This window comes from Seriola dumerili, unplaced genomic scaffold (assembly GCF_002260705.1).
Source record: "Seriola dumerili isolate Sdu_G_001 unplaced genomic scaffold, Sdu_1.0 BDQW01000088.1, whole genome shotgun sequence".
In the NCBI taxonomy this organism is placed as follows: domain Eukaryota; kingdom Metazoa; phylum Chordata; class Actinopteri; order Carangiformes; family Carangidae; genus Seriola; species Seriola dumerili.
The window spans coordinates 11845890-11871180 of NW_019174343.1; the positions used below are offsets into that span (position 1 = coordinate 11845890).

Consider the following 25291-nt stretch of genomic DNA (forward strand, 5'->3'; position numbering starts at 1 on the left):
TGTTGCATAATGTAAGAATGTGCTTCTTTTGTCTTGTGATAAGTTGTTGTCACCATTATTGCACTGCATGGCCCTCTCTGATTGAAAAGCAACGTTTAAAGGAGGCACATGATTCAGATGATGAGACAGATGATTTATTCATTTCTGTTGGCAGAGGAACCACATCTTTAAAAAAAGGAAAAAAAGAAACAACTGACAAATTACAAGTTCTTAATTTTGAAAAATAATTTAGTATTGTTGTTTGTTGTGTCCTCCAAGCATGTCATGGTATAGTATAGTCACATGTGAATCACTGACCCATCATGTGAGTCCTTGGGGCAACTGATGAGGAAAACATGTTTATGTTATGTAAGGCATACCAAATGACAAGTCTGATAAATGTTTTGGGGTTTAGATTCCTTTCTTCTCACTAAAAGACCGAAACCAATCTAATTATACAGATAATATATTGTATGAGTTATTAAGAGTGGCCCGTTAAATACATTCAGCTTTGAAAGTCTTACCGTTTTCTCTTAGGTAACTCCCTCAGTTTTCCTACTGTCCCACAGCATATGCCTGTTCAGAGCCTCTTTACTGTAGAGTGGTGAAATGGACACAGGGGGGCGCTAAAGTCGTTCCACAGCATCCACACTGAAGAGGCTGCCTGCAGATGTTTTTGATAATAGGCCCAGTGGGCGCAGCTATAATCTCAAAATGCTATCTGAGTATTTCCCTGTTATGTTATTTCATATTTAAATTTCAAAGGAAAAATTTATCTTTTTATTCCACTGCGTTAATTTGTCAGATGTAGATGCAGTTTGCAGATAAAGATTTTACATAAAAACATAAAATTGACCTAATAAAATATGACGCATTCTTATAGATTAACTGTGCAACACTAATATTAGGTTGTTTAGCATCACCGTCAGCAGCTACATTAAAATTCTGCTTACAAGATAATGTATCAGTCCAATGATAGCCTGTAATATAGGTTAGATGTCAAGGATTTTAACACTAATTATTTCGCATTGATAGCTCTCAATTGCTCAAGCAGTATCCATAAGTTATGGCTTGATATAGGTTACTTTTGAAAATAATAATAATTACATTTGTTAGTTTTGAACTATTAAGGATGCTGTTATGTAATCTATAAAGGTCTAAAAGAATATTAAGCAAATAGAAGAGCACAGGGGTTTTAAATCCAAGGATTTGGTGACAGCCTAAATAAATGAACAACGGTGAGAGTTACAGCTAGTTTAGTGACAGACACGACACAAACTCAGGAAACATCAGAACTGTAGCCGCGCAGATGTGGGTCAGTAAGCAAACAAGGGAGGAGACCATAGGAGGAGACAGACAGGCCCGTGTACGGCGATGCGCGCCCCCGATAATAAACCTCTGACGCCTTCATCCGGGAACTACTACGAACTCGCTCTCCAACATGGCGGCGTCAGGTGAGGTTTATGTGGGTGAACGATCTGGGACGGTTTGGGGGAATTTTAGAGGTTTACACGTCGATACAATCAAACACATTAAGTTTAGGGATTGTTAATGTCTTGTCTTATTGATCCGCGTCGTTGTCCCGCGTGTATGAATAGGTTTGTCGGTTGTTTTGGCCCCGTGAAAACGTAACTGCCGGAGGAAGGCGAATGAACGAAGCGACTAGCACAATCTGAACATTTTAACCTACAGATTACATGCGGTCTCCTCCTGTGAAAAATGTTACTGCAGTGTTTACGGTGTCCGCTTTTGAGTTCGTGCAGTATTACGCGGATTGGACGGTGAGTGACGTGTTATGAAATGTTTCTAACTGCGTGCAGAGCTGGCACATTGTATGTCCGTAGCGGAGCTCGCCGTGGCGCTCAGAGTCGATAAGCACCGGGCGCAAGCGCGTTTCGTGGAGGAGGGGTTGGGCCGAGGAGTCCGGGCTGCCCGGGGAGTCTCCCCACGTGTGCAGCCTGGCTCCCTGGTGTCGGTGTTTGATGAAATTGGGCAGCTGGGCCTGTTGGGTTGTATCATAAACACTTCCTTGGCAGCTTCATAACTTTGAGCCGTCCCGTCCGGTCGGCCAAGTCTTGCTCCGACGATGGCGCACTTGGATCCTGGCGCTGCGACGTGTACTAGGCCCTAAAACCTAGCCAGCTAAGCAGGGATACTTCCCCCGTCAGCAGTCCTTTGCTGACTAAGCCCGCATAAAGACAAAAGCGACCTACGTAGATAGCAAGCAAACAACCTGTATGGTTAGGGTAACTGTTAACTGTTGGCCTAGCAGCCGTTATGTTAACGTTACGCAGCTCCCGGCGTGCTAATGTTACATTAGTGCGGAGCGCTAAGAAAGCTAAAACAGTATGTTATTCGTTTGTTTTAAAGAGCACACGCAGTCAAGGCCAGCTAGTTAGGCCTGTTAATTGTAAACAATGACTTAGCATTGCGTATTTGGAGAGGGTTGGAAACCGTCTGTGTTGCTTTCTGTTTGTGTGTTGAGTTTGTAACGATGTGTGTAAAGAATGTCCTGACAGCTGGGATTTTCACAATAAAGCTCACAGCCAGCTTTGTCGCTCCCCTTATTCTGCCTCAGACCAAAACAAACCAGGCCTGCTCTATGAGCTGCGAGTGAAGCCCCCCATAGGCAACTGACAACTGTTAGCCATTCAAAAAGACACTATGAGGAATGTTCTGCAGTGGATACAGGATTGATTGATTTAAACTCCAAGGTACATTCCTTGAAACATGCAGCCTGATGGTTTGGACGTATCACAACTGACCCTTGGAGCTGGACGGATAAAGACAACCCTCTTCTGACCTCTGACAGTGACAGTTGGACAGGGAGACCACTCCCTGTGTGTTTACTTTCCAATATAAAATAAGTCTGTGTTTTTGTTATCACTCACACATTGCAGTCTCCTTATCTGGTTTGGCTGGATAACACTTCACCCCTAAACCTTACAAATAGTGTTTGTCTATGCAGAGACGCAGCTGTCCACATGAGTGAAGACACGCACATACAAGTCTTTTGAAAAGCCAGACTGTTGTTATGTTGGTGTCTTAAATAATGAGTCTTTCAGTGGTGCAACATTTCACTGCTTTAATATTTTGTAATATTTTCACTTTGAATTGTTCCATGTGGACAATTAACCCACAAACTAGCATGTTTCTTCCAAGGCTGACTGTGTACTTTGTGTTCTTTTTCTCTAGGTAAGAAGAAGAATAAGAAGGGGAAGACCCTCACTCTGACTGACTTCTTGGCAGAGGACAGTGGAGGAAGCGGCGTGGCCCCCAGCTACCCGACCAAGTCCACTAGCTGGGCCGATGAGACTGACGACCTGGACGGAGATGGTGAGCATGCACTGAAATGCACATAAAGACTTTATCTTCTATGCCTGCCACCTGTCTTGCAATTTTTCCATATAACTATTAAAATCAGTATCATCTCACAGTTGCTTGGGCAGTCTCTAACTGGATTGGAGAGAAAGGAAAATGCCTTTAAGAATGCAGTCAAACTGGTAGTGCCATCAACATACGGTGGGGGTGAAAATTACACTTTCCCATTCAAGTGAAATCAAGTAGTCTGACACTTGACTGAATTTAAAACAAGTTTTTGTTTAGTCTGGTCTTTTTAAGTCATAGAGCATTAAGAAAGTTTCAGGTAGATCTGTGAACCATTTAGTATAGATGGCTGAACACACTATTACTACTATAAATACATAAATGATCATGCTGTTGGTGCTTTCCAGTTAACTGTTGAGCCTGCCGCACTGCCTTTTGAAATGTGAAACATGAAACCATCAAGTTAATTGTCAGATTTCGTAATGACGTTGGACCCAAGTCTGAGCTTCATATGTTAACTGAAAACTCATCACTGCACCGTTTTGACATGAATTTGCTAACGTGTTTGTACAGAATTGGGATGGCTGTTTTGAATATTAGATGGTGGTTGGATATCATGGGTGGAGGCCTTACATGTTAAATTAATCATCAAAACTCCATATTTTCAACCACGGAATAGGGTCAGATAGTCAGATATATTTACTATTTATATATATATATATATATTTTTTTTTTTTTTTCTTTTTTCTTCCTGTTATTAGCTATGCACACTTGCTATCTGGAGTTTCTCATATGCATTCTTGCATCTGACAATGTGTATTTTTTCCTCCTGCTCATTTCCTTTTTATAGCTAATACAACTTTGTCATATTAATGTGCATGATACATTCAAATGTAGGCTTCTTAAGGTCAGAATTCAGATTTCTTTTTTCTTTTTTTTTTTTTCTTTTTTTTGAGACAAAAAGGTGCCATAGAAGTACATTTCAGGACAGTTTCACTTCAGATACTTAATATCATATTATGACTTTTATATCATTCCAGTATTGGACCAAAGGTTTTTGACTATCAGACCAATATCTACCTCATAGAACAATAACACAATACGCATCAAAATAAATTCGCTTTTCTCAGAACACATCTGCTGAGCTATAACAGCATGTATAGTAAAAAAGTTTGACATGGTTGTTATAGTTTCTCTCTTGTATGTATTTGGATGTTGATATAAGTCCTGATGCTTAGATTTTCCCATTTATTGTAATAAAGTCTTTGTTACCATTTTATTTTATGTAAGTCTCAGAATGCAAGAACTCTATGAACTGAAGAACCCAAGTATTAGAGAGAAAATAATCATTTGAAAGCAAGTTTAATGTTAGAGTTGCAACAATTAATCAATTAATCGATTAGTACATCAACAAAAAAATTACTCTGCAGCTATCCAGACAATCAAATATTCATTTTAGTCACACAAATAAAAACAGTAAGATTTTTTTTTGTCACACATGATGGTAAACTCAAGTGTTGAACTGTTGGCTGGAAAAAACAAGACGACGACGCCACCTGGGCTGTTGGAAATTATTTTGAACAATTTTCTGACCTTTATATAGATAAAATGAATTAGAAAACAATTGTAGGATTAATCAATAATGAAAATAATTGTTAGTTGTGCACTGTTTGATGTAACTCTGCCCATCTTTCCAGTCTCGACTTCGTGGCACACGGAGGAGGATACGTACCGGGCACCGCCCATTGACCGCTCCATCCTGCCCACAGCACCTCGCTCAGCCCGTGAACCCAATATCGACCGTTCCCGACTGCCCCGCAGCCCGCCGTACACGGCCTTCCTGGGCAACCTGCCCTATGAAGTCACTGAAGAATCAATCAAAGATTTCTTCCGCGGCTTGGCAGTAGGTGTAACAAGCACATGCAGTCTGGGACATATGACACATAGCACTACAGTTACTGCACCTCTTTGTTTTGCAAAGCAGCAGAGCCAGTGAAACTCAAGTGACAGTTTCAGTTGCAGTCTTATTTGCTCTTTACAGGACCTGGTCTACACAACACAGGTCAAACTTTTTTTCCTTGTGTCCATGGACAGATCTTAAAGTAATGCCCTAATGTTCCTCAACTTTTTTTTTTTTTTCACAGATAACAGAGCTGGCAAAAGCCCGAATGGCCACAGAATGGCCATAAAATAGCCAGTTTTTGGTTAAAAATATCACTTAATTACTTCCATGTAGTCTGCTAATGCCTGTCTCTGGCTCACCAGGCATAGCTAAGTAGGACCCATTGCTTGAAATGGTTACAACCATGCAAGCAACCAAAACTTAGTGAGATTATTCAGCCAACTTGTGTTACTAAAGCTACCTGCAACAGTGTCTGTCACAATCCTGAACTGGACATTTCTTATTTAGGGCTAGGGCAGGAATTAATCTCATCTGCAATGTAATCAATCAACTAATTTCTTCCATATTTTTCATTTGCAGACTGCTCTTTGTATTTCCTGATCTTATTTTGGTCAGCTGCAGAGTGCTGGGCCCAAATCAGTGTGTTCTCTGTTTCTTATGTTATTCTGTCAATATCTTCCTCTCCAGATCAGTGCAGTGCGCCTGCCTCGAGAGCCCAGTAACCCAGAGAGGCTGAAGGGCTTTGGCTATGCTGAATTTGACGATGTGGACTCCCTCTTGAGGGCCCTCAGTCTCAATGAGGAGGTGAGATGATGAAGCAACTAATGAATGTCATTTTAAAACATTTTTGGGGATTTTTATTTTTTAACCTAACTAAAATGAAAGTATGACTGTACAAGTTCTTTGTCACTGTATCGCACAATAAAATATTTTTTATTGGCTGCATTGCATAAGAGAAGCAAGATGTATAGTTCTACCAGAGATTACATAGTCAGAATGTATAAAAATGTAGTAGAATCACTAACTATTTGTCCCTTCTGTCTGTTCATGCCAACAGAACTTGGGGAACCGAAGGATCCGTGTGGATATTGCAGACCAGTCTAATGATAAAGGTACACTGCTAACTTTTATTTCTGCAATTTTTTCTGGCCTTAGTGACCATTTAGAATAATTAAGGCAAAGGAGGTACACCCCCCAGCCTTCATATTCCACAATTAAACTCAACATCATCTTGTCTTCTTTACACCCCAGAGAGAGACAGTGGGCTTATGGGAGGACGAGACAGGGGTGGACGGATGGCGGACATGGGCCCTGACAAGACAGACAGTGACTGGAGAGCTCGGCCAAGTGCAGACAACGATGATGGACCTCCCAGGAGAGATGATGCCTTTGGAGAGAGTGAGTCAGAAATGGTTTTGTTTGTGCTTCAACATCCAAACTTATTTCACAACTTATCCCAGGGTTATTCTGTTAGTAGTTTTGGATACAAGGGACTTTTTCTTTTTTATCACTGTTTGATGTTAGATCAACAGTCCATTACCAGAGGAATTCCATGTGTGAAACACAGTTGTCTCATTTTTCTCTTAAGGAATGTTCCTAATGACTACTTTCTGTTGATTCATTGGTAATATAAATTTAGTATAGTCAACTAGTTTAAAAGTAAGTAAGTTAAAAAATAAATAAATAATTGAAAACAGCATGTTTGAGTAAACAATGTCGTACTGGTTTGTCTAGTGTGGCTAAAGTTAACGGTGCTACCACCAGCAACCATATTTCCTTGCAGGTTATGAATGCAGTTTCACATTGCTGTGGTTCACTGGTTGTATGCCAATTTATTTTGACAAAGCCTACATACAACCTTATTTTCATTTTCCAGATCAAAATATTGCCAAATTTCAAATCAATATCACGATTATTTCAAACTTGATTTAATTAATTAATTAACCATTACTTTAGCGCTAATAGATTTTTCTCTTTTTTTGAGGCACACACTCTTAGCATTCAATGTAGTTGTATTCCAAGTGAATAAACAAATTGGCAGTGTTATCTTTGATCACTATCCATGTTGCATTCAACACTGTCTAGTAGCCGTTACTGATAAGACCCAATCGGAAGGCGAGGCAGTTGTCGGACTAATGTTAGTTGGACGGGTCAGAGGCATGTGACTGAACACGAGGTATAATTTTTGTGGACATTTCATGAACTCATGCATTGGGGAAAATATTAACTGAATTAACTGACCTGAGCAAGATTAAATCGGCGAGAGGTTGTAAATGTTGGTTTTAATACTTTTTCAGTTAATGGTCCAGCCCCAATGTCATCTGTACCACTTTCCATCTTGCATGTTTGCAACGTTCGGGCATTAGCATGGGGAGAGTGGAGCTGCCGTCTGCTGAGGCTGCAGCCGACTAGTGGTGGGCTGCTGCGTAACATCTTAGATGCAGCAGTTAAGCAGTGTTGTAAATCAATAAAATATTAATAATTTCTTTAACTGGATACTATATCTAGTGCTGATTAGAGAGTGAAACAACATTTAATTATTTATTCAACAATTTTAGTACATGTCTAATTCTCTTATGATTCTTGCAGGATCACGGGACCGCTACGAGTCAGATCGTTACAGAGATGGGCCACGGCGCGACAGTGATCGTTATGATAGTGGAAGAGACCGCTACCGGGATCGCTATGATGACAGGGACCGCAGAGACTACGACAGAGGAGGTGAGTAGTTGTACTTGTTAAGGCCCTGTATTCTCCGTCACTTGTTTTTTTTTTGGCTGATCCTTGATTTTAAAATCTAAAATATATATGTATATATATATATATTTTATTTTTATTTTTTTTGTTTGATTTAACATTCCCTTCCTGATTGAATCAGTCTTTAATTAGGCTTGTGGCTGTATTTCCTGTTCATATCATCTCTCCAGGTTTCTATTTTTATCTCTTAACCGTTTTCTCTCCTGTGCCCCTGACATTCTAGGTTTTGACTCTCGTGGTGGTGGAGGAGGTCGTCGTGCCTTTGGCAGTGGCTTCCGCCGTGATTATGATGACAGTCGGGGTAGCAGTGATCGTTATGGGGACAGGGATCGTTATGGCGACCGTGAAGACCGGTATGAGAGACGGGATGATAGGCGTGAGGAGAGAGGTGAGAATTCAGTATATTAATGCTCTGCATTATTTCTAAACAGATCTCAAATAAAATCATTTGAGTGTTGGTGTTTGTCAGTAATTTGGGTGTTCCATATTTACCACAAATCCAATCTATGTAAATGAAAACAAAATTCATCCTCTGATAATCACTGCCACCCCACCCTATATTAATATCCTCTCCTCTGCTCGCTCCAGCTCCTCAGCAGAGACCCAAGCTGAACCTAAAACCCCGTAGTGTGCCCAAGGAGGAGGAAGGTAGTGGCGGTGGCGGAGGTGGCGGCGGCGGAGGCGGCGGCAGTGGGGGCGGCGGCAGCGGCAGCAGTGGTGGTGGTACTTCCCCCGCTGCAGCTCCAAGTTCCAGCAGCAGGGCCTCATCCATCTTTGGTGGGGCCAAGCCTGTTGACACAGCAGCCAAGGAGAGGGAGGTAGAGGAGAGGCTGAAGAAGGAGGAAGAGAGACTGCAGAGGCAGCTGGAGGAAGACAAAGGCCGGGGACCCGACAGAAAGATGCGAGACAGGTCAGGGGTAGACATGATTGTCAGTAAACAATGTTGATGAAGTGATGGCTGCCATTATTTTTGTGAGAGTTTTTAAATATTCCATATTTCATGTTCATGTTGTTGCTTAAGATTTTTTATTTCTTCCTTTTCAGGGACCCAAGCTGGCGCAATGAGGAATCTCATACTGAGCGATCTCGCACAGGAAGTGAGTCCTCACAGCAAGGAAGCACTTCTGGAAGGGGTGAGAAAACTCTGCACTGTATTTTTACATAGCTTGTATTCAGGAATCTGATTTCTCCTCATAAACCCGAAAGCGACTGTGTCCTATTTTCTATTTACTTGACTCACTTTAACATTGTGCTCCTCTTGTCTTCTTCTTCCAGGGTCCCGGTGTCGAGATAACGAGCGCTCCGGGGAGAATGAGGTTTTCAGTGGGAGAGAAGGTGACCCTTCCTCCCCTGGGCCATCCTCACGCCCACCCTCTACCAGCTCCTCCAAGGAGCCACTTAAGGTGATGCCTGCCCCTCCTCCCAAGGAGAACGCCTGGGCCAAGAGAAGTGCAGTCAGTACAGGCTCTAGTGAGGGTGATGGACGAGCTCCAGTCTCTCCTGTCTCCCCAAGTGGTTCAGCTCCTCCCAAGTTCAGGTGAGAATACACTAGGACAGATGTTAAAAAGCCTTTCAGTGATGTGCTGTTCAGACACTTAAAAAAAAAAAAAAAGCACTTCAAGCACAAATGATTGAGCAAACCAATCTTTTCACACACGGAATTAGCCATAACAGGCCTGTAGCAAAGTTGAATTTGTGAGTGCTTTGTGTACCTCTCTCTGACTGTTCTTACTTTCTCTTTAGCTCCTCAAGCTCTGCAGATGAAAGAGGATCTGGAAAGGGTAAGGCCTTCTGATGAGTGCTAGGCACAATTGGGGATTTTACCCTAACCAAACCCCACTGTAGACTACGAATAAAATTGAACAACCAAGAAATGGTGTGACTTGCACGCACACAACTATAAAAGGACTCAACACAAACAAAGGAAACTGAAGAAGGAAGACGCTTATGTAAACAAAAACACTTGCATACATCTACAAAAATATGTGATAATGGAGACTTTGGATTCGAACAAGACTCAAGTCGTCAGCCACATTAGCCACCCTGTGATACTGTAAAGGTCAACACACAACTTTGCTGTTCTTAGATCCTTACCACTAGTTAAGCAATAATGCAAAGTTTGGCACCAGTGGAAAGGCCATGTTATGTTTATCACAACGGTTTATTCTATGTACGGTGGCCATTTTAGGACATTTCACACTCTTCCATTCAGGCTTGACTTTACATCGTCAGACTAGGCTCAGCCCTGATCAGCCCTGGCTGTTCTTTGGCTCATCTGTACTTTGAGCTAAAAGCTAATGTGAGCATGTCAGCATGCATGTCCACAGCTATTGGATGTTTTCATGCTACCACTGTGTAGTATGGTCACATTGTAATGTGAGCATATTAAACATCAGCATAAATCTCAAATTAAAGCTGATGAGAATTCAGTTGTTAGTTATAGAAGTATCCTGTCATGAACTGAAGTGTTGGATGAGTGGAAATTTTGAAAAAGTGAAAAGGTCATTGGGATTCATCTCCTGGGATCCACAAACTGTATTTCACGGCAGCCCATCCAGTAGTTTTAACTCTGAATCAAAGTGTTTTGACTTACGGACCAACTGGCACTGCTATTTCTAGAGCTTCAATGCTAGCCTGTCTAAAAAGTTCTCTATTCAACCTTTGTAGATTGTATCTGAAAGTGTATTTTTTTTAAACATCTGACTGCCCATATAAAATTGCATTTGGGACTGTTGTCCACAATCTACGCAGTGTCCTCGTTTCTTTTTCTTGATGATTGTGGACTTGCTTCACAGCTTCAATTAAGTGTGGCTATACCTGCTTGAATTTGCTTTCTAAGGACATTTGCACATTGTTTTGCAAATTTCTTTTTATGATCATTCATCATAAAACGTTGATATGAAGGTGGTTTCAAACTCTTGTGTGGTCCAGAAAAGGCAACAGGAATCTGGTGGTTTTCAGTTCATTCAGTGAAGCCCATAAAAGCTGTAGGACTATTTAACGGCCTCATTGCTTATTATACACTTATTACAGAAATTATTTCGGAGAATTCCAGTGTTTCCTCTTCGAGAGGAAACTCTTCCACGTGATGATGTGTAAGAGCAGCTGTTATTCTTACCTTTCAAACTGTTTGGTAACTATCATAATAAACATATCTGGCAAAAAGAACACGTCTGACAAGAGCAGGTTTTGGGCTCATCTTCCTGTTAAGTATTCATCACAAGGGGAGCACAAAAAAATGTCTCACATTAGTCTTGTTGGTGTACAGATAATCAAAGTGATGTACAGTGAGGTCCATAAGTCTGAGACCACTTCCTCATTCACTTGAATATCCATTATCTGCATTGCTGTGTCAGAACTGGCCTTACTTTTCTGATTGCTTTGGATGAACCTTTGATGTAACTTGCAGGCCAGCATTACATTTAAAAGAAGTGGGTTCCATTGTACAGGCTCAGCTTGCATTCAAGCAGTTGTGCACCTCTCATTTGGCCCTACATCAGTGACTAACACCGTTTGAATCCAACCCAGTGGCTTTTGATGCTGCAGTGTGTTGTGAGTGTAGTCTACTGTACGAAGTCCATCAACCTCCCTTCACTCAACTGTCTGGCTTCTCCTTTAAGATGAGAACAAGGCTGACGGTGTGCGTCGGGACCGGGGTCCCCCACGGGCACGAGGGGGGCCTGCAGGGCCTGGAGCAGGGCGGGGCCGAGGAGAGGGGCCCAACAGAGACCGAAGAAAGGAGGCAGACAGGTCAGCCACCCAAAGCTAGCAACTCCAAAGTACTTCATAAGACAGGGAGGAGGACTGGGCATCTGTAAAGAGTGGCCTATGCTCAGTTATATAACTGGTGATGCATGAATTGTTCCTGGTGTCGTGGACACAAGGGCACCGGGATTCCTGGTGTTTACATTTAATGCTTTCCCTTTTTCACCAAATAGTTACAGTCCCCAGTAGCGCAGGGAACCTAAACAGTACAACATAAATTAGAATTAAAATTTGGGACAATTCAGATGTTTTTTGGGTTTTTTTTTTTCCCTGAAAATGAGTCCTGATCATGGTTTGAACTGGGTGCCAAGTAGATGTTAATTTTCAGAAGATGAAAATGAACATAATTTGTGCTCCTTTAGTTTGTCTTTTTTTATGTGTGGTTTTTAGGGATTCACAGCAAGGGATGACTTTCCAGTGCTTAGCCCATCCAATAAATCTTAACCTCAGTATTCATTGTGATTGTAGAAAGGATAACAGAAGAGACCGAGACTCCAGACCACCTCCAGAGCCAAAGAAATACGAAGAATCCCCAACCCCCGTAAGTCTTTAACTGGGTGACATCAAACTCTGACTAAACCTTTTTCCCCAGTTAAGGGTTTCGCTTTACATTATAGTTTTTAAGATCATCTTTTTTTTGCAGTGGATAAACAGGCCGTCATCTGCCATAAAATCATTGTCCCTAATGTTGTTTCATGCTCCTTGAAAAACTCCTCTATATATATTTGTTTAGTATCCAGAGTTTCCTGTACTGATCCAGGTTCTGTGGTGTTTTGTCTTTTCCAGAAGTTCAGCTCAGCCAGTAAGTACGCCGCTTTGCTAATGGACGGAGACCAAGGAGACGACGCTGAGGACGTCGAATAGAGAGAGAAAATAACGATACAAGGCCAGGAAACGCAAGAAGAGGAGAAAACGATGAATGCAGAAAAAAAAAATAATCTCACATAGTCTATGAAAAATCTTCTCACATGGAAGAGGCTCCTGGGAGGACATCACTCCCTCCCTCCTTTCCTCCTATAAACCTGTCCTTTACTTTCAAAACCTCCCACCCACCTATCCTCCCTGCCTCCCACCAACCCCCTCCCTCCCTTCCCCGGACCCTCCCCGCCCCACCTTCAGGACTTTTCAGGTTCTAAAGAATAGTCACATACTGGACTTGTTTTAAATGGGAAAAAAGGAGTAGCTGACACATGGAAAATGATGGATAACATTGAATTAATTGTAATAAATAAATGGAAAAAGTGGGGAAAAAATGAATTTGTATATTTGTGGATCACAGACGGGGTAAGGTTGGAGCTTATAACAGACTAAGACTCACTAAGTGGAACCTTTTTTATTTTTAAGTTTTATCAGTTTTTGACATTGACTTGCATAATCCCTAGATTTCACTTGCATAATCCCTAGATTAAACTATTCATCATAAAGCCTTTTTATTAATTACTAAATAATTAGTTATAAAAAAAAAAATCAATCTCTTGGCAAATTTATTCATGAAAATTACTCAAGAAAATCATGTCTTCCAGTACTAACAATCATGAACGTTGAGATTTGGCTACTAATTTAAAACCTTTTATTCAATCATGTATGCACCATTCAACAAGTCATTGATTGAATTTGTTCCAAACTGAACTGATTGCAGAGAGTGTTACAAGAGAGGACTGTGTAATTCATAGACTACAGTGTTGCAGGACTGATTTGTATGTCAAGACTGAATGGGAAGCAGCGGCTATGCGATCCTCACTCTGAGAATCAAATCAAGTGCCATTACTATTATCCCCAATCACTGTACAGATGTCTCTCTATTTCTACACCTTCTGATGAAATAATCACATCCATTAAAGGCTCATAATGGTCTCATGTCCAGCCGTTTTAAAGATTCTCTGCAGCTGTCTAAATCGTTCACTCTTCCTCAAGTGAGGAATACAAATATTTGGGGAAAGTCTGGAGTTGCGGTTGTGGTAAGGTGTAAGGGTTTCCATGAAGTTATGAGAACCTGTCTTCCAATTTGCTATAAATTGGGAGTCATTATGTACATTCAGATAGTATGTGGTCATTGCTACTAGGAAGCTTCAGGCCAAGGATTAAAAAAAAAACTTTAAAGCAGAGTTTGTGATTGTCACTAAGAGATTTAATATTCACAGACAGGCCGAACCATGAAGCAGTAGCTTCTCTTTATTGCCCGTTTTCATCTGACGAGGCTCTACACACTTTTCAGACAGCATGGCGTTTGAAATTAACCATGAAACCCCTGTCAGTCGCATGATGGCGAGTGGCATCATCAGACGCGTCACTTTTATGTGCAACAACAAAGTATTTTTCCTGGGCGAACTGCGCTCCTGGTGTGGTCTGAGAGGCAGAAAATGTCCACAGTGTTTCTTCAGTCTCAGCCCCCTGCTGAGGGCTGGGCTCCTGGTGGCAGCTGGTCAGGATCCTGCTGAGCCCCACATCCCACACACACATACAGGCTGCTGGGTTTGCTGTAGGATAAGACTCTGCTAGACCCCTGAACAACAGGCCACTCTACACAGCAGACATCAGCATATTAGACACTAGCAGTAGGAATATAGACTGGCAGCATGTGTGTGTCCATGTCTCAGTGTTGTATCAAAAATGCTTTATTTTAATAATAGAGATGAGAAGAGTGTGTAATGTGTCATGTAATTATAAAAAAAAATGCATGCTGGAGCTCAGTGGTCACAAAACAGGTTTCATTTTGTTCATCTATAATGATCCTTGGCGGAGACACAGGATATAAAGTGTGTGGGTGTGAGACAGGAAGCTGCTGACTGTCAGTGTTAAGTAACCACCTGTGTAAAATGTTACAACAAATCATAAGGCCATAAAATGTTTATATACTCAAGCTCAAGATTAAAAATGCTTCAGATTAATTATATCTTTATCATTATGATTGGAATGGGAGTGTAAGAGGCAACATTTGACCTGGTAATGGTGCTAGGTGAAAACCTAAGGGCTCAATGACTTTATTACAATTCTTTCTGAGGAGAACATGGAAGTCCGCGCTGGTTCCATCCAATGGCTGTAGAGATCTGTCACTCAAAACCACAAATGCCAACCTGCTGGTGGCACTAGAGGAAAAGTCCTGATCACTAAAGTCACAGGGATACATCAACTGGGAACCACGAATGTCTCCAGAGAATTTCATGGTAACAAACAACAAATTAGTTGTGGTATTTCAGTCTGAACCAAAGTATCTGTTCCACCCTTTATAGCCACGCTGCTGACATGGGTACTGGGAATTGTCCCTCAAATCTTGCTGTAGTATTCAATGTATGGCAGCTGATATTCTGATGTTTAGATCCTCTGTCACTACAAGGTTGCAAACTGTCTCACAAAAAAAAAAAAAAAAAATGAAGGCATCTTGAAGTTTTATCGTGTATGTAACCCTCCACCCATCCACCCACCCGTTAACAGTCAGCAGCTGCTCCATACAGGAGGGTCCTTCCCCTTCAAGTCACAACCTGACTGGGAGTGTGTCATTCAGGCCCCTTGATGACCTATTCATAAATATGCACTAAATTTATATACTGTATATAGTCTGTTGTGGTCATCTCCACTACACCGACGTCTTTACTAGAGCTGTAATACAGAGGCATCTCTGAAGTTGCTGTAAATTCTCACTTACAAATGCATGTTGATGGTTTGTCGCCTAATTTAGCTCACGGCCACGGATTTGTCTCACTTTTTAAACCAAGGACTGCTTTGTACAGTCTGGGGGCTAAAAACACGGCTTCAGAAAGAGCTTATTGTTGGAGATTTTCCCCTCACAACCCTAAAACCCTCCAGCTTAAAGCAGTGTTTTGTCTGGAGAACCCAGTTTGAGGAAATACAGTTATGTGTATGTGTGTGTCTTACAGAGAGAAACAGAGAAAGAGAGAGAGAGAGAGAGAGAGAGAGAGCCGTAGTCTGAAGGAATTTAACGAGGGCAACACAGATCTAAGGTTTAAGCACAGAGCCTATCATTGTTTTCATTTCAGTCGAGAGCGCAGCGTGCAACTGAGGGTCTAAAGAGAGGACATTAATGTTGGTGTCATGTGTCCTATCAATCAGGGCTGTGGTGGAGGTCATTACAGCTAGCATTTTTACATTTAAGACATTTATGTATATATACCAGACATATACAGATATGTGTGTAAAAAAAAAAAAAGAAAAAAGATCCTGATTGACAGAAGATGATAGACGCTCATCCTTGGGCCCATTTGTTCCAGTTGTTTACCAAAAACCCGGGCAAGCAAAGTCTTCACTTCCTCAGAACAAGCTGAGAGGAGGGAAAAGTGGGATCAGCGCGATGAAGCCTGCAGTGTGTTCTTGTGTGCAAAGTTATAGAGTCTAGAGGGATGACGTGTGTGAAAGAAGCTCTATCTAATCACTCCCCCATGAGGAAGAAGACAGTGAGAGGGGCTGAAGTGAAGCCAAAGGAGAGGGGAAGGGCCTGACATCAGCAAGCCAAAACAGCTGCCCCCTTCTCCCCCATGGGGAGACGGCAAGGGGAGCCTGATGGAGCAAGAGAGAGAGGGAGAGAGAAGGGAAGAGTGGAGGGTCTGTAAGTGTGGAGCGGGAGAGAGCGGCTTGCGAGGCATTTGAGGGTCTGTAGAGGCTGAAGAGAAGGAGGTATTGGCAAGTGGAAAGGAGGGGGAGGGAAGAGAGAGGTGGTGAGTGTGTGCTTGCATGCTTTCAGAGTGAGGATAGCCAGAGAGCAAGGGACAGGGAAGAGTGTAAGGGGAGAGCAGAAGGGGAAGAGTGGTGGGTAAGACTTGTTGGAGGGGAGAAAGAGGGGTTGTAAGAGGAGAGAGGGCAGGAACGGGGAAGTCATCTGGGGTGGATTTCAAGGCAGGACAAGTTGTCAGGGAGAAGGGCAGAGGTGTGAGGAGTCACTGGGGAGGAAGGAACATGTTGGAGAAGAAGACGTTAAAAACATAAGGAGGCCACTCAAAACATGAAGCACTGAGAGGAGGAAGAGAAGAGGGACCTTCTGGAGTGAAGCACTTGTCTCGAGAGATCAGATAAGAGTTGAGGGGATTAAAGATACAAGACTATAGAGGTGTCTGCTGGAAGTATGGGGTGCATTCACAGCACGAGCACTGGCAGGATGAAGAACCATGGACTTGGTACTGACGCAGGAGGAATCCCCATAAAGGCAGACCCTGAGGTACATCCTGAAATCCTTCAACTTGCTGAGGTAAGCGAGTAACTGCTCTTCGGGGAGCTGTAAACATGCAGGTTGTACACAGAGGAAATGCGCCGCTCATATGATCATATGCTGAGTCGATTTGTAGCTTTTATGCACAAGAAAGAACATTTCTACTCCAAGTGTGAACAGCAAAAATTGGTGATGGAGCTAAAACTCCTGAGCATAAAAAAAATCAGATTGAAACAGACTTCAAGAGCATCAATTGAACTGGTTGTTTGGACGAGCATCATGTGGCAGCTGTTCCACATGTCTGAGGATAGTACTTAGTTTTTGTCATTTGATTCAGCAGAAGCAGCTGGTCTTTGTTTAATTGTTATTCAGTACACTCATCACACACTAGTCATGGACGTCAACCAAAGGAATCCAAAGAATTACCAAAACATTTCCAAATTAGATGAAGCCTGCACGCCAAAGCAGCTCTGTCTCCACTATGAAATATTTCTCCTCACTGTGTTTTCGTCAGCATTAAATAGAACAGAAGCATCTCATGCCGCACATGCTTGCATACCAAAGGATAAATGTGTTTTGCTTGTCCCCTTTTGCACCTGCACCACAAGCACGGACTGCATGTGCAGCTAATGTTTTAATATCTGTCAATATTCAACTGAAGTGCTCGAGAAATATGTCGCACAATTCAATCATCAGCGGTGAGATAGAGGTGGTGGTGGGGGGGGGGTCACACCCTGCAGTGGATGGTCTACTTGATCGCTGTTAATCATGTCCCTCAGGAGTCAGGGTTCAAGAGGAAGTGGTATAAGTTACTGTCCGGTTCCGACTTGCCGTCGGCCTGTCTGCTTGCTCTATTTAGGAACATGTATGGATTTAGGGGCAAGCGACATGTAAAGCCTCTGCAGGACTTTTATAGAGTCTAAAATAAAAGGTGTCTGTTGGTTTAGTACCAGCACCAGGATGTGTGCGTTCTCACATGTCAGACTAAATCATACTCTGGCATGCTGTATGTCAAAATAATAGAACAAAGAGAGAGAGAGAGAGAGAGAGAGAGAACTCATCTCCAAGTGGAATCAGTTTCTTTTGTCCACTGATCTTTTCTTTTGCACAGTAATGTATGTAAATGTTAGGACACTTGTGTGATATGTGTGCACTTTCACAGTGAACTCCTGGATCTTGGTAGAACAAAAACATTACTCAGATCACATGTGGCTTCAAATCCCCATAAAGCCCTCATCGTGTGTGTGTGTGTGTGTGTGTGTGTGTGTGTGTGTGTGTGTGTGACCATGCCAAATGATGATAACATTGTCCCAGTTGAATGGGTGGACTCTGCTATGGAGAGGAATGAAATGTGTCATACATGCAAAGAGTCCAGGAGTTCTGCTTTAGGTTGTATATAATGGATGTTTCTCACTCTCTCTCTCTCTCTCTCTCTCTCTCTCTCTGTCATACACACACACACACACACACACACACACAAACACACAGTCACTCATTCCCGCACCTATTTTCAGCATTTTCATGGCCGTTTAGAGGTGACAGTCTCTACTTATGCAGGTTATAAATACCCTGCCAGAACTGGAGTATACCCCTGCCTCGCCACCTGCTCCTGTCCCTTCCTGGCTTGATCAGTGTGTGTGTGTGTGTGTGTGTGTGTGTGTGTGTGTGTGTGTGTGTGTGTGTGTGTGTGTGTGTGTGTGCGCGTGCATGCGTGCCTGCGTGAGTGTATGTGTGTGTTGCCAAAAGCTGGAGGTTGTGGCTCCTGCTTTCCGGCATGTCATCACTTGTTGTGAGGTGTCACTGAAAAAAAACACTCACACGGACCGAGGCATTTTGTGCAGAGGGGGTGTGTCACTGTACGCTGTGTTCATTTACTGTATGCTTGTGTGTGTGTGTGTGTGTGTGTGTGTGTGTGTGTGTGTGTGTGTGTGTGTGTGTGTGTGTGTGTGTGTGTGTGTGTGTGTGCGCTGCAGCTAGCTGTATATTTTTACCATTTCAATGCATTACCACGTGTTTATTTCATTAAATGTATGTTTTGTGCATTCTGACACAAAAGTTGGGAATCATCAATGTAATGACACTAATATTCAAGGTCATATAATTGTCATTTTTGCACTCTTCCAAACGTCTGCAAAAATAATTGAATGGGACTTTGAGCATTTTCTTTCTATCAGTTGGACTAAAGCCATTGAAATGCTTCTGCTGCTGCTCTCACAGTAATAAAACGCGCTTGCAGCCACAGTCATAAAGAAATCCATTATGCTTCTGTTGGTGCTGTGACCCTCTCTTCATCTCCATGTTAGATGTGGAAGTGCTTCAGGCTCTCTGCAGTGGTCAGAGATGCTTGGAGAATGACATAGACTTTGGCTGCAAAAATCTGAATGGGGTGGGGTTCTTTAATACTGCAATGCAATACTGCAACACTGCTGAGAGTCGCAGGACCCTCTGGAGAATGAATGTCTGCTCAGCCACAGTTCATTCTTGCTGGTAGTGAAAGTACAGTACCTGTACAGTTGAATCCAGTCCATATTCAGTCCAAAGTAAAAAAAATCTGCAATAAACTCCTGCCTTTGGAAAGCTTTAAATGCTCAGGTTTACTGAACATTAAACATATACTGTCACTGTGACCTTTATAGTTTCACAATGATGGTATTATGTGGCACATGTTCTTAATGTTGTGTCCACCTTTGCTTTTGCTTTCTCTTTCTGCTCCTCTGTTTGCTGAAGTACTGACAGGGAGACATGGAGGGAAAGAACAACAACTGGAAAAAAGAGAAATGGCAGCAGCATTATGTAAAAAAAAAGAGATGCCCCCACACTGTGAAAATCACAAGTCATTTCATTCATGGCAGTTTTTAATTTAATGACTGTTCCTCCTTGTAATTATTTGACGAATGATTACCACAAACTCAGCTTCAACTAAAGTGGTTATTCACTAACCTGCTACTTTTTTTTTTTTTTAGAAAACATAAAAGGGTGATTGCCAACTTTTCATCACCCTTCATGATGAAAAAAGGGAAAAGAGGATCCAAAACTTACTCAGACTTTGCATACTGAGTTTATGGTGAAATGGGAACTATAGTGAGAAACTACAAGGTGTAAAAATAATTTGGTCATTTGCTCAAAAGTGAAATCTCAATGTCATTACTTGGTTTAGTTAGGGTTAAACCAGTGTGTCACCAAAACTTCCAAAGTAAAGGAAATGAAAGCAAGGAACCTAATGAACTCTGTTCAGTGTTTACTATAAATGACAATTCAGGTATTTTTAAAGGACAGCTGACAGAAATCTCAGTTGCAATGCAAAAAGCCTAATACTACAGTCTGAATTCTGAATTTCATAACAAGGAACATTATAATGATTTATAATCCTTTCCAGGTTAAATCTCTGTGTATGTGTAGATAGATATATGTGTGTGTGTGTGTGTGTGTGTGTGTGTGTGTGTGTGTGTGTGTGTGTGTGTGTGTGTGTGGGTGTGTGTATGAAAATACGCACAATTTTTGATATTAGAAATACTGTTTGTGGTTTGCTGCTGAGCTGCACTGATTGTATTTGACCACTGAGAGGTGCCCTTGACCCATCTTGATTTTTTTTTTTTTTTTTTTTTCATATTTAACTTCAATCTGGCAGACTGGCATTAAAATATGAGTAATTGCAGTTTGGTTTCAGCATGGAACTGATGAAATGGTGTTCATCCAAAATGAAATGTTCAATTTGTTGTCTGAGATGTTTGTCTCTTGAATAAATTCCCACTGCGCTCCAAATGATGTGCATATAAGCCAATATCAGCACTGATTTCTTTTCTTTCAGTTGTACTACAACTTGGGTCAGATGTGTAGTCACAAAACATGAATACATGTATAAACAGGGCAAAACATTTGTAATTTAGTTGACCCAAAGCAAATGGCAAAGGAAAAATCAATGCAATATCTATTAGTCGCATGCCGCTCAACTGTGACTTTATAGCTATTGATGTTATATGGTATTTTTAACTCCAATGTGTTATTCATAAAGTACTGTTAATAACTTAATGTGAAAATAGGTTTATTGTTGATATTTTAAGCTTTTAGGAAATATTATAGCATTATTGAACTTTTCAGATTATTGTGTCATTTCATTCTGCTTCATTTATCTTTATGTGGAAAGGAAGTAATTTTGATAAAACTTTACTCTTAGTCTGATCCAACGAACCCCTCAGTGTCATTACTGAAAGCTCTACTTTTTATCTCGTAGGTGAACTGAGGTCTGGTTTATGAAGGGACAGCAACTCTGTAGGTCATTACATAAGTCCAATCGATTCCTCCTCCAAAATTCATGAGTTATGTAATAAAATTTAAAATGCAAATGATGAGAGGGGGTGATGATCCTCTTCTCCCCTCATATGCCCTCTTTCTGTCAGGTTCATTGTCTCTCCTCCAAACACCCCCCACGCACACACACACACACACACACACACACACACACACACACACACACACACACACACACACACACACACACACACACACACACACACACACACACACATGCACACACACTCATACTCATACACACAGACAGAGACCCAGATGCCACAGTTTATAGCAGTAGCCATTCGTCATAACAGCAGAGGAAATATGTCAATAGTTACTCTACTGCTTTAATTATAAGATCAATACATACAGCATAATGGTAATATGTTCCATCTGTCCCTGTCAGTGACCAAAATAAACACTGTTTTTCCACCTGCAAGGATTTTTGTTGTTAGAAATGACACAAGAGTAAGCCCACTTTAAAAAATATATATATAAATAAGGGAATTTATTAAAAAACTGATGCCTTTCTGGTGGAGCGCACCCAACAATTTGAACGCTCCATGGGACTCCTGAATCAACAGTGGGACATCAGAGCCTCAATAAATAAAAACATGGTATAGTCTTCATGACTGTATTATCACAGTATACACAAGTTATTATGCTTTATGGTATTGTTCTCTTTACTCTCTCCCACCCACTCTCTCTAGTGAAACTGCAAGTGGATTAAACACACTTGAGTTAAATAGAGATTGAATGTTAATGGGAAAAAAAAATATTAACAAATGCTCTTAAATGATAAAAGTCTAAAATTCTATGGAGTTATTTTACTGAGGGTTGTGAAGAGTGGTCGGAATGAATCAGCTGCATTATGTTCACATTATGTAACCACACAAAGCTCAAGGTAGAGCTACATAAAACATTAATTATGCATTTCTATTCATAAAGGATTTAGACTGCATACCCTCCACTTGAGAGACACAGCTGTTTTATAATACATCGTGGTTAAGTGTAGTTTGCTTCCACTCACAATTCAAGATGGTGGAAGAAGTGAGACTGGTGTCGCCTAGTCAATAAGTGAGTGTTTGTTTGAGTATATCAAAGCCGGTGTGCATTCACCCTCACCTTCCAGAGTTAAATTCAATGCTGCTCCTGTTTGGAAAAAAAAGGCAACGGAAAAAGCAAAAATTCCTGAGCTGAAAAATGTTTTTTCAAGACCAGAGAAATGCATCGAGCCATTTGACTGGAAAAGAAACACCAGTGTGTGGAGGTATGGTGTTTGTGGCCCTCCACCTCTCCCATTGCCTCATATACACACATAGGCGCACACACACATACACATACACACACACACACAGTACAGACACCATCTCCCTCTATGTTTCCAGGCACCTCCTCCCTGTCTGCTCTAAGAAAGATTTAATGTTTTAACGTGCTTCACATGCTGTAAGGAAGGAGGTGTTACTTTGGGAGGGCGTTACCGTAACTTTATATAAACATTGTCCTATTTCTTTTCACTGGGACAGTTGAGTATTGGTTTATAAAAAGAAAAATCTGTGGATTATGACTCAGTGCAGTAAATGTATTTGCCTTAGGACACATACAGTCACTGGGTGTGTGTGTGTGTGTGTGTGTGTGTGTGTGTGTGTGTGTGTGTGTGTGTGTGTGTGTGTGTGTGTGCGTGTGTGCACGTTTTTTCTCCATGTGCACGTGCAAAAAGATGAATGTTTTGTTTTTTCTCATGGGTTAAGGTTCTATTTTTGTAAGTTTTTTACTGTTGTCAAGTATCACCAAGTTTGTTTATGCTATCCCACTAATTATTATATAGAGAATATTTAGAGTTATGTAAGCTCATTGTGTGAACACATCTTTGTGTGTGTTCATAAAACTTTCATTCATTTATAAAGTCTCAGCAGAGTTTTTACTTGAACATTTTGAAATAGAAAGTGAACACTTAGAGTGACTCAGTCTGTGTCAGATTTACCTTAGTCTCTTTCCTTGCTTTGCCCACAGAAGCTCATGTCTGCTGTTTACACAGCTGCCATGATGGCACAGTGTGGTACAACCTCGGAGTGTTGAAAGAAAACTTATAGTAGGCCTGTTACCAAGGAGGAGAGACCCCAGCTTCAGCCAGACTTAAAGAGAGACTATGAGAACATTCACACATTGGGTAGACACAGCATTTGTTATAAACCTGGTTCAGGTATGTTTTGGTTTCCTTGAATGTTTCTCCGCTTGAATGTTTCTCTGTGGGTATAAGGCAAAAGATTATTTTATAAGGTGATGACAAGGCTGTAGAAGCTGAAGACCAATTTATTGTATTTAACCAGGCTAATCATTTTTTAGAAAATATTTTCATTATGTTGGCAATGGGAGGCTAAATGCCTTTTGTGCTGAGGAAGCTGACCTAAAAAAAATAAAATGGGAGAGAGGACAAGAAAGTAAAGATGTTTGTACAAGTCTACAGCACAAGGTAGCAATTCTCTGCTTAAGTTCATGCTAAATGCTAACGCTAGCTTAGCAACATATATGCCCAGAGTGACAATGCTAAATTGCTGATGTTTAGCAGGTGTAAAGTTTACCATGTCATCTTCATCTTAGTTTACTGTGTTAGCATGCTAACATTTGCTAATCAGCTCTAAACACAAAGTACAGCTGAGAGTAAGGAATGTCATTAGCCTTGTAGGTGATTTGTACTGGACAAATAAAAATTTTACCTGCTGGTGACTCTAGAGGAAAATTCGGGGGATCACCAAAGTCAGTAGACTTCACCCTTAGGGACCAGCCATGAATTTCTGTACCAAATTTCATGGTAATCCATCCAGTATTTGTTGAGATATTTTAGTCTGGACAGAGGAAATGACTAAAACAATGAACACCAAGTCCATCTATTCAGCTACATTTAGTTTATTTGTGACCATACTGTTTATTAGAGGGGGCTGGTAGCACAGAAAACTGCTTGTTTTTCATCATCTTGGCTGCCCCACAGACTGAGACAGAATAAGGACAAGTTAAAAGATGAGACAACAGGAAGCCTTAAAACACAGCTTGATATGACAGGTGTTTTTAGTGGAGGAAGCTGAATGTACAGCAGGTACTGCTACACCAGTGCTCATGCTGGTGTGTCACTGAACCAGCACACATCTGCACTGACAGCAGCCACACAGGGGACAGTGAACGTCCAGTACTTCAGTTGGAGCACTGAGAAAACTGCTAAAACAGCACATGTCACTACTACACACTTAGTATGAAGTGTGTGCCATTTGGAAGGCTGTTCAAGGGTTTCAATTCATCTGAATGCCTTCCTCTTACTTCTTTCGAACAGTAGCATTTATTGTTTTCAGCCGTTTATTGCATCCACTGTGTGAATGAATGATGAGATTTCACTCTCTTGTGTGTCTGCAGCTCACCAAGACTGGGAGCCACGCCTTCACAGAGAAGAGCTTCAAGAGGAGACGGGTGTGTGATGTGTGCAAGCAGAACATTGACAACCCCGGGGCTTTCTGCAAGGGTGAGTCCGCGTCTCTGTCAGGTCACGCCGCAGACCCAGAGACACAAGTGGCAAACACTGACACACACCTAGACCTCACAGAGATGTACTCACCCTGACTGTCCTCTCTGTCTGTTTGTCAAAGCTGATTTTCAGAGTAAAACATGTTCCTCTTCCTCCTGTTTGCAGAGTGCAAGGTTGCAGTTCACAAGACATGTGAAGCCAAGGTAAGCCTTATATTACTTCCCTTCTGTCCTGAGCAAACTGTGCTCCTGTGTCAGAGGTTGTTGGGCAGCGATGTTAATGTGATGTGAGTCTTAAGTGGAGTAAGCCATGCGCACTGACCTAGATGTCTGGTTAAAGAAGGCCTCTCGTTGAACTGCAACCAGCCAGGTTGCTATGAGTAATTCAGTCATGTGGTAACACAGCATGGCAGGGGCTCCTGAGAGTCCTCAAGCACCCAGGTAGTCTCTGTGTCTACTTCAAAGCGACTCTTTAATACAGCTTGAGTTGAAGCGTTTGGTCTTATTAAAGTATAATATATTTGACACAATAAATGAGCATTGTGTGTGAGGAGTGCTCTCGGGATGATAAGTGGAGGGCAGCATTGAGCTTTGAGCTG

General features: G+C 41.6%; 2 protein-coding genes across 3 annotated transcripts in view; both read left to right on the top strand.

Moving 5' to 3' along the window:
* The first annotated feature begins 1359 nt into the window (after window positions 1–1359).
* Window positions 1360–13594, top strand: eif4b (eukaryotic translation initiation factor 4B). Of its 2 annotated transcripts, XM_022745598.1 has the most exons (15): window positions 1360–1433; window positions 3175–3315; window positions 5004–5209; window positions 5897–6013; window positions 6267–6321; window positions 6461–6607; window positions 7799–7930; window positions 8190–8354; window positions 8555–8876; window positions 9011–9099; window positions 9242–9503; window positions 9710–9747; window positions 11587–11716; window positions 12200–12272; window positions 12518–13594. In XM_022745598.1, the coding sequence occupies exons 1-15, from the start codon at window positions 1421–1423 to the stop codon at window positions 12593–12595; spliced, it is 1968 nt and encodes a 655-aa protein (XP_022601319.1). In that variant the 5' UTR covers window positions 1360–1420; the 3' UTR covers window positions 12596–13594. The 2 variants fall into 2 exon arrangements, with proteins under 2 accessions (XP_022601319.1, XP_022601321.1); XM_022745600.1 differs by lacking the exon at window positions 11587–11716 and having other exon boundaries at window positions 12518–13593.
* A 3211-nt stretch (window positions 13595–16805) lies between these two features.
* LOC111221631 (tensin-2-like) overlaps window positions 16806–25291 on the top strand; it is a 29159-nt gene continuing 20673 nt past the window's right edge. The window contains exons 1-3 of the mRNA XM_022745085.1: window positions 16806–16928; window positions 24585–24690; window positions 24859–24896. Of these exons, the coding sequence (XP_022600806.1) occupies window positions 16806–16928; window positions 24585–24690; window positions 24859–24896 (267 nt within the window). The remainder of the gene's footprint in view (window positions 16929–24584; window positions 24691–24858; window positions 24897–25291) is intronic.

What these genes read in the sequence shown, in the direction of transcription:
- eif4b (XM_022745598.1), top strand. An exon ending in TGACGACCTGGACGGAGATG is followed by an intron (nt 3,316 to 5,003) that starts GTGAGCATGCAC and finishes CCATCTTTCCAG; the next exon opens with TCTCGACTTCGTGGCACACG. An exon ending in ATTTCTTCCGCGGCTTGGCA is followed by an intron (nt 5,210 to 5,896) that starts GTAGGTGTAACA and finishes CTTCCTCTCCAG; the next exon opens with ATCAGTGCAGTGCGCCTGCC.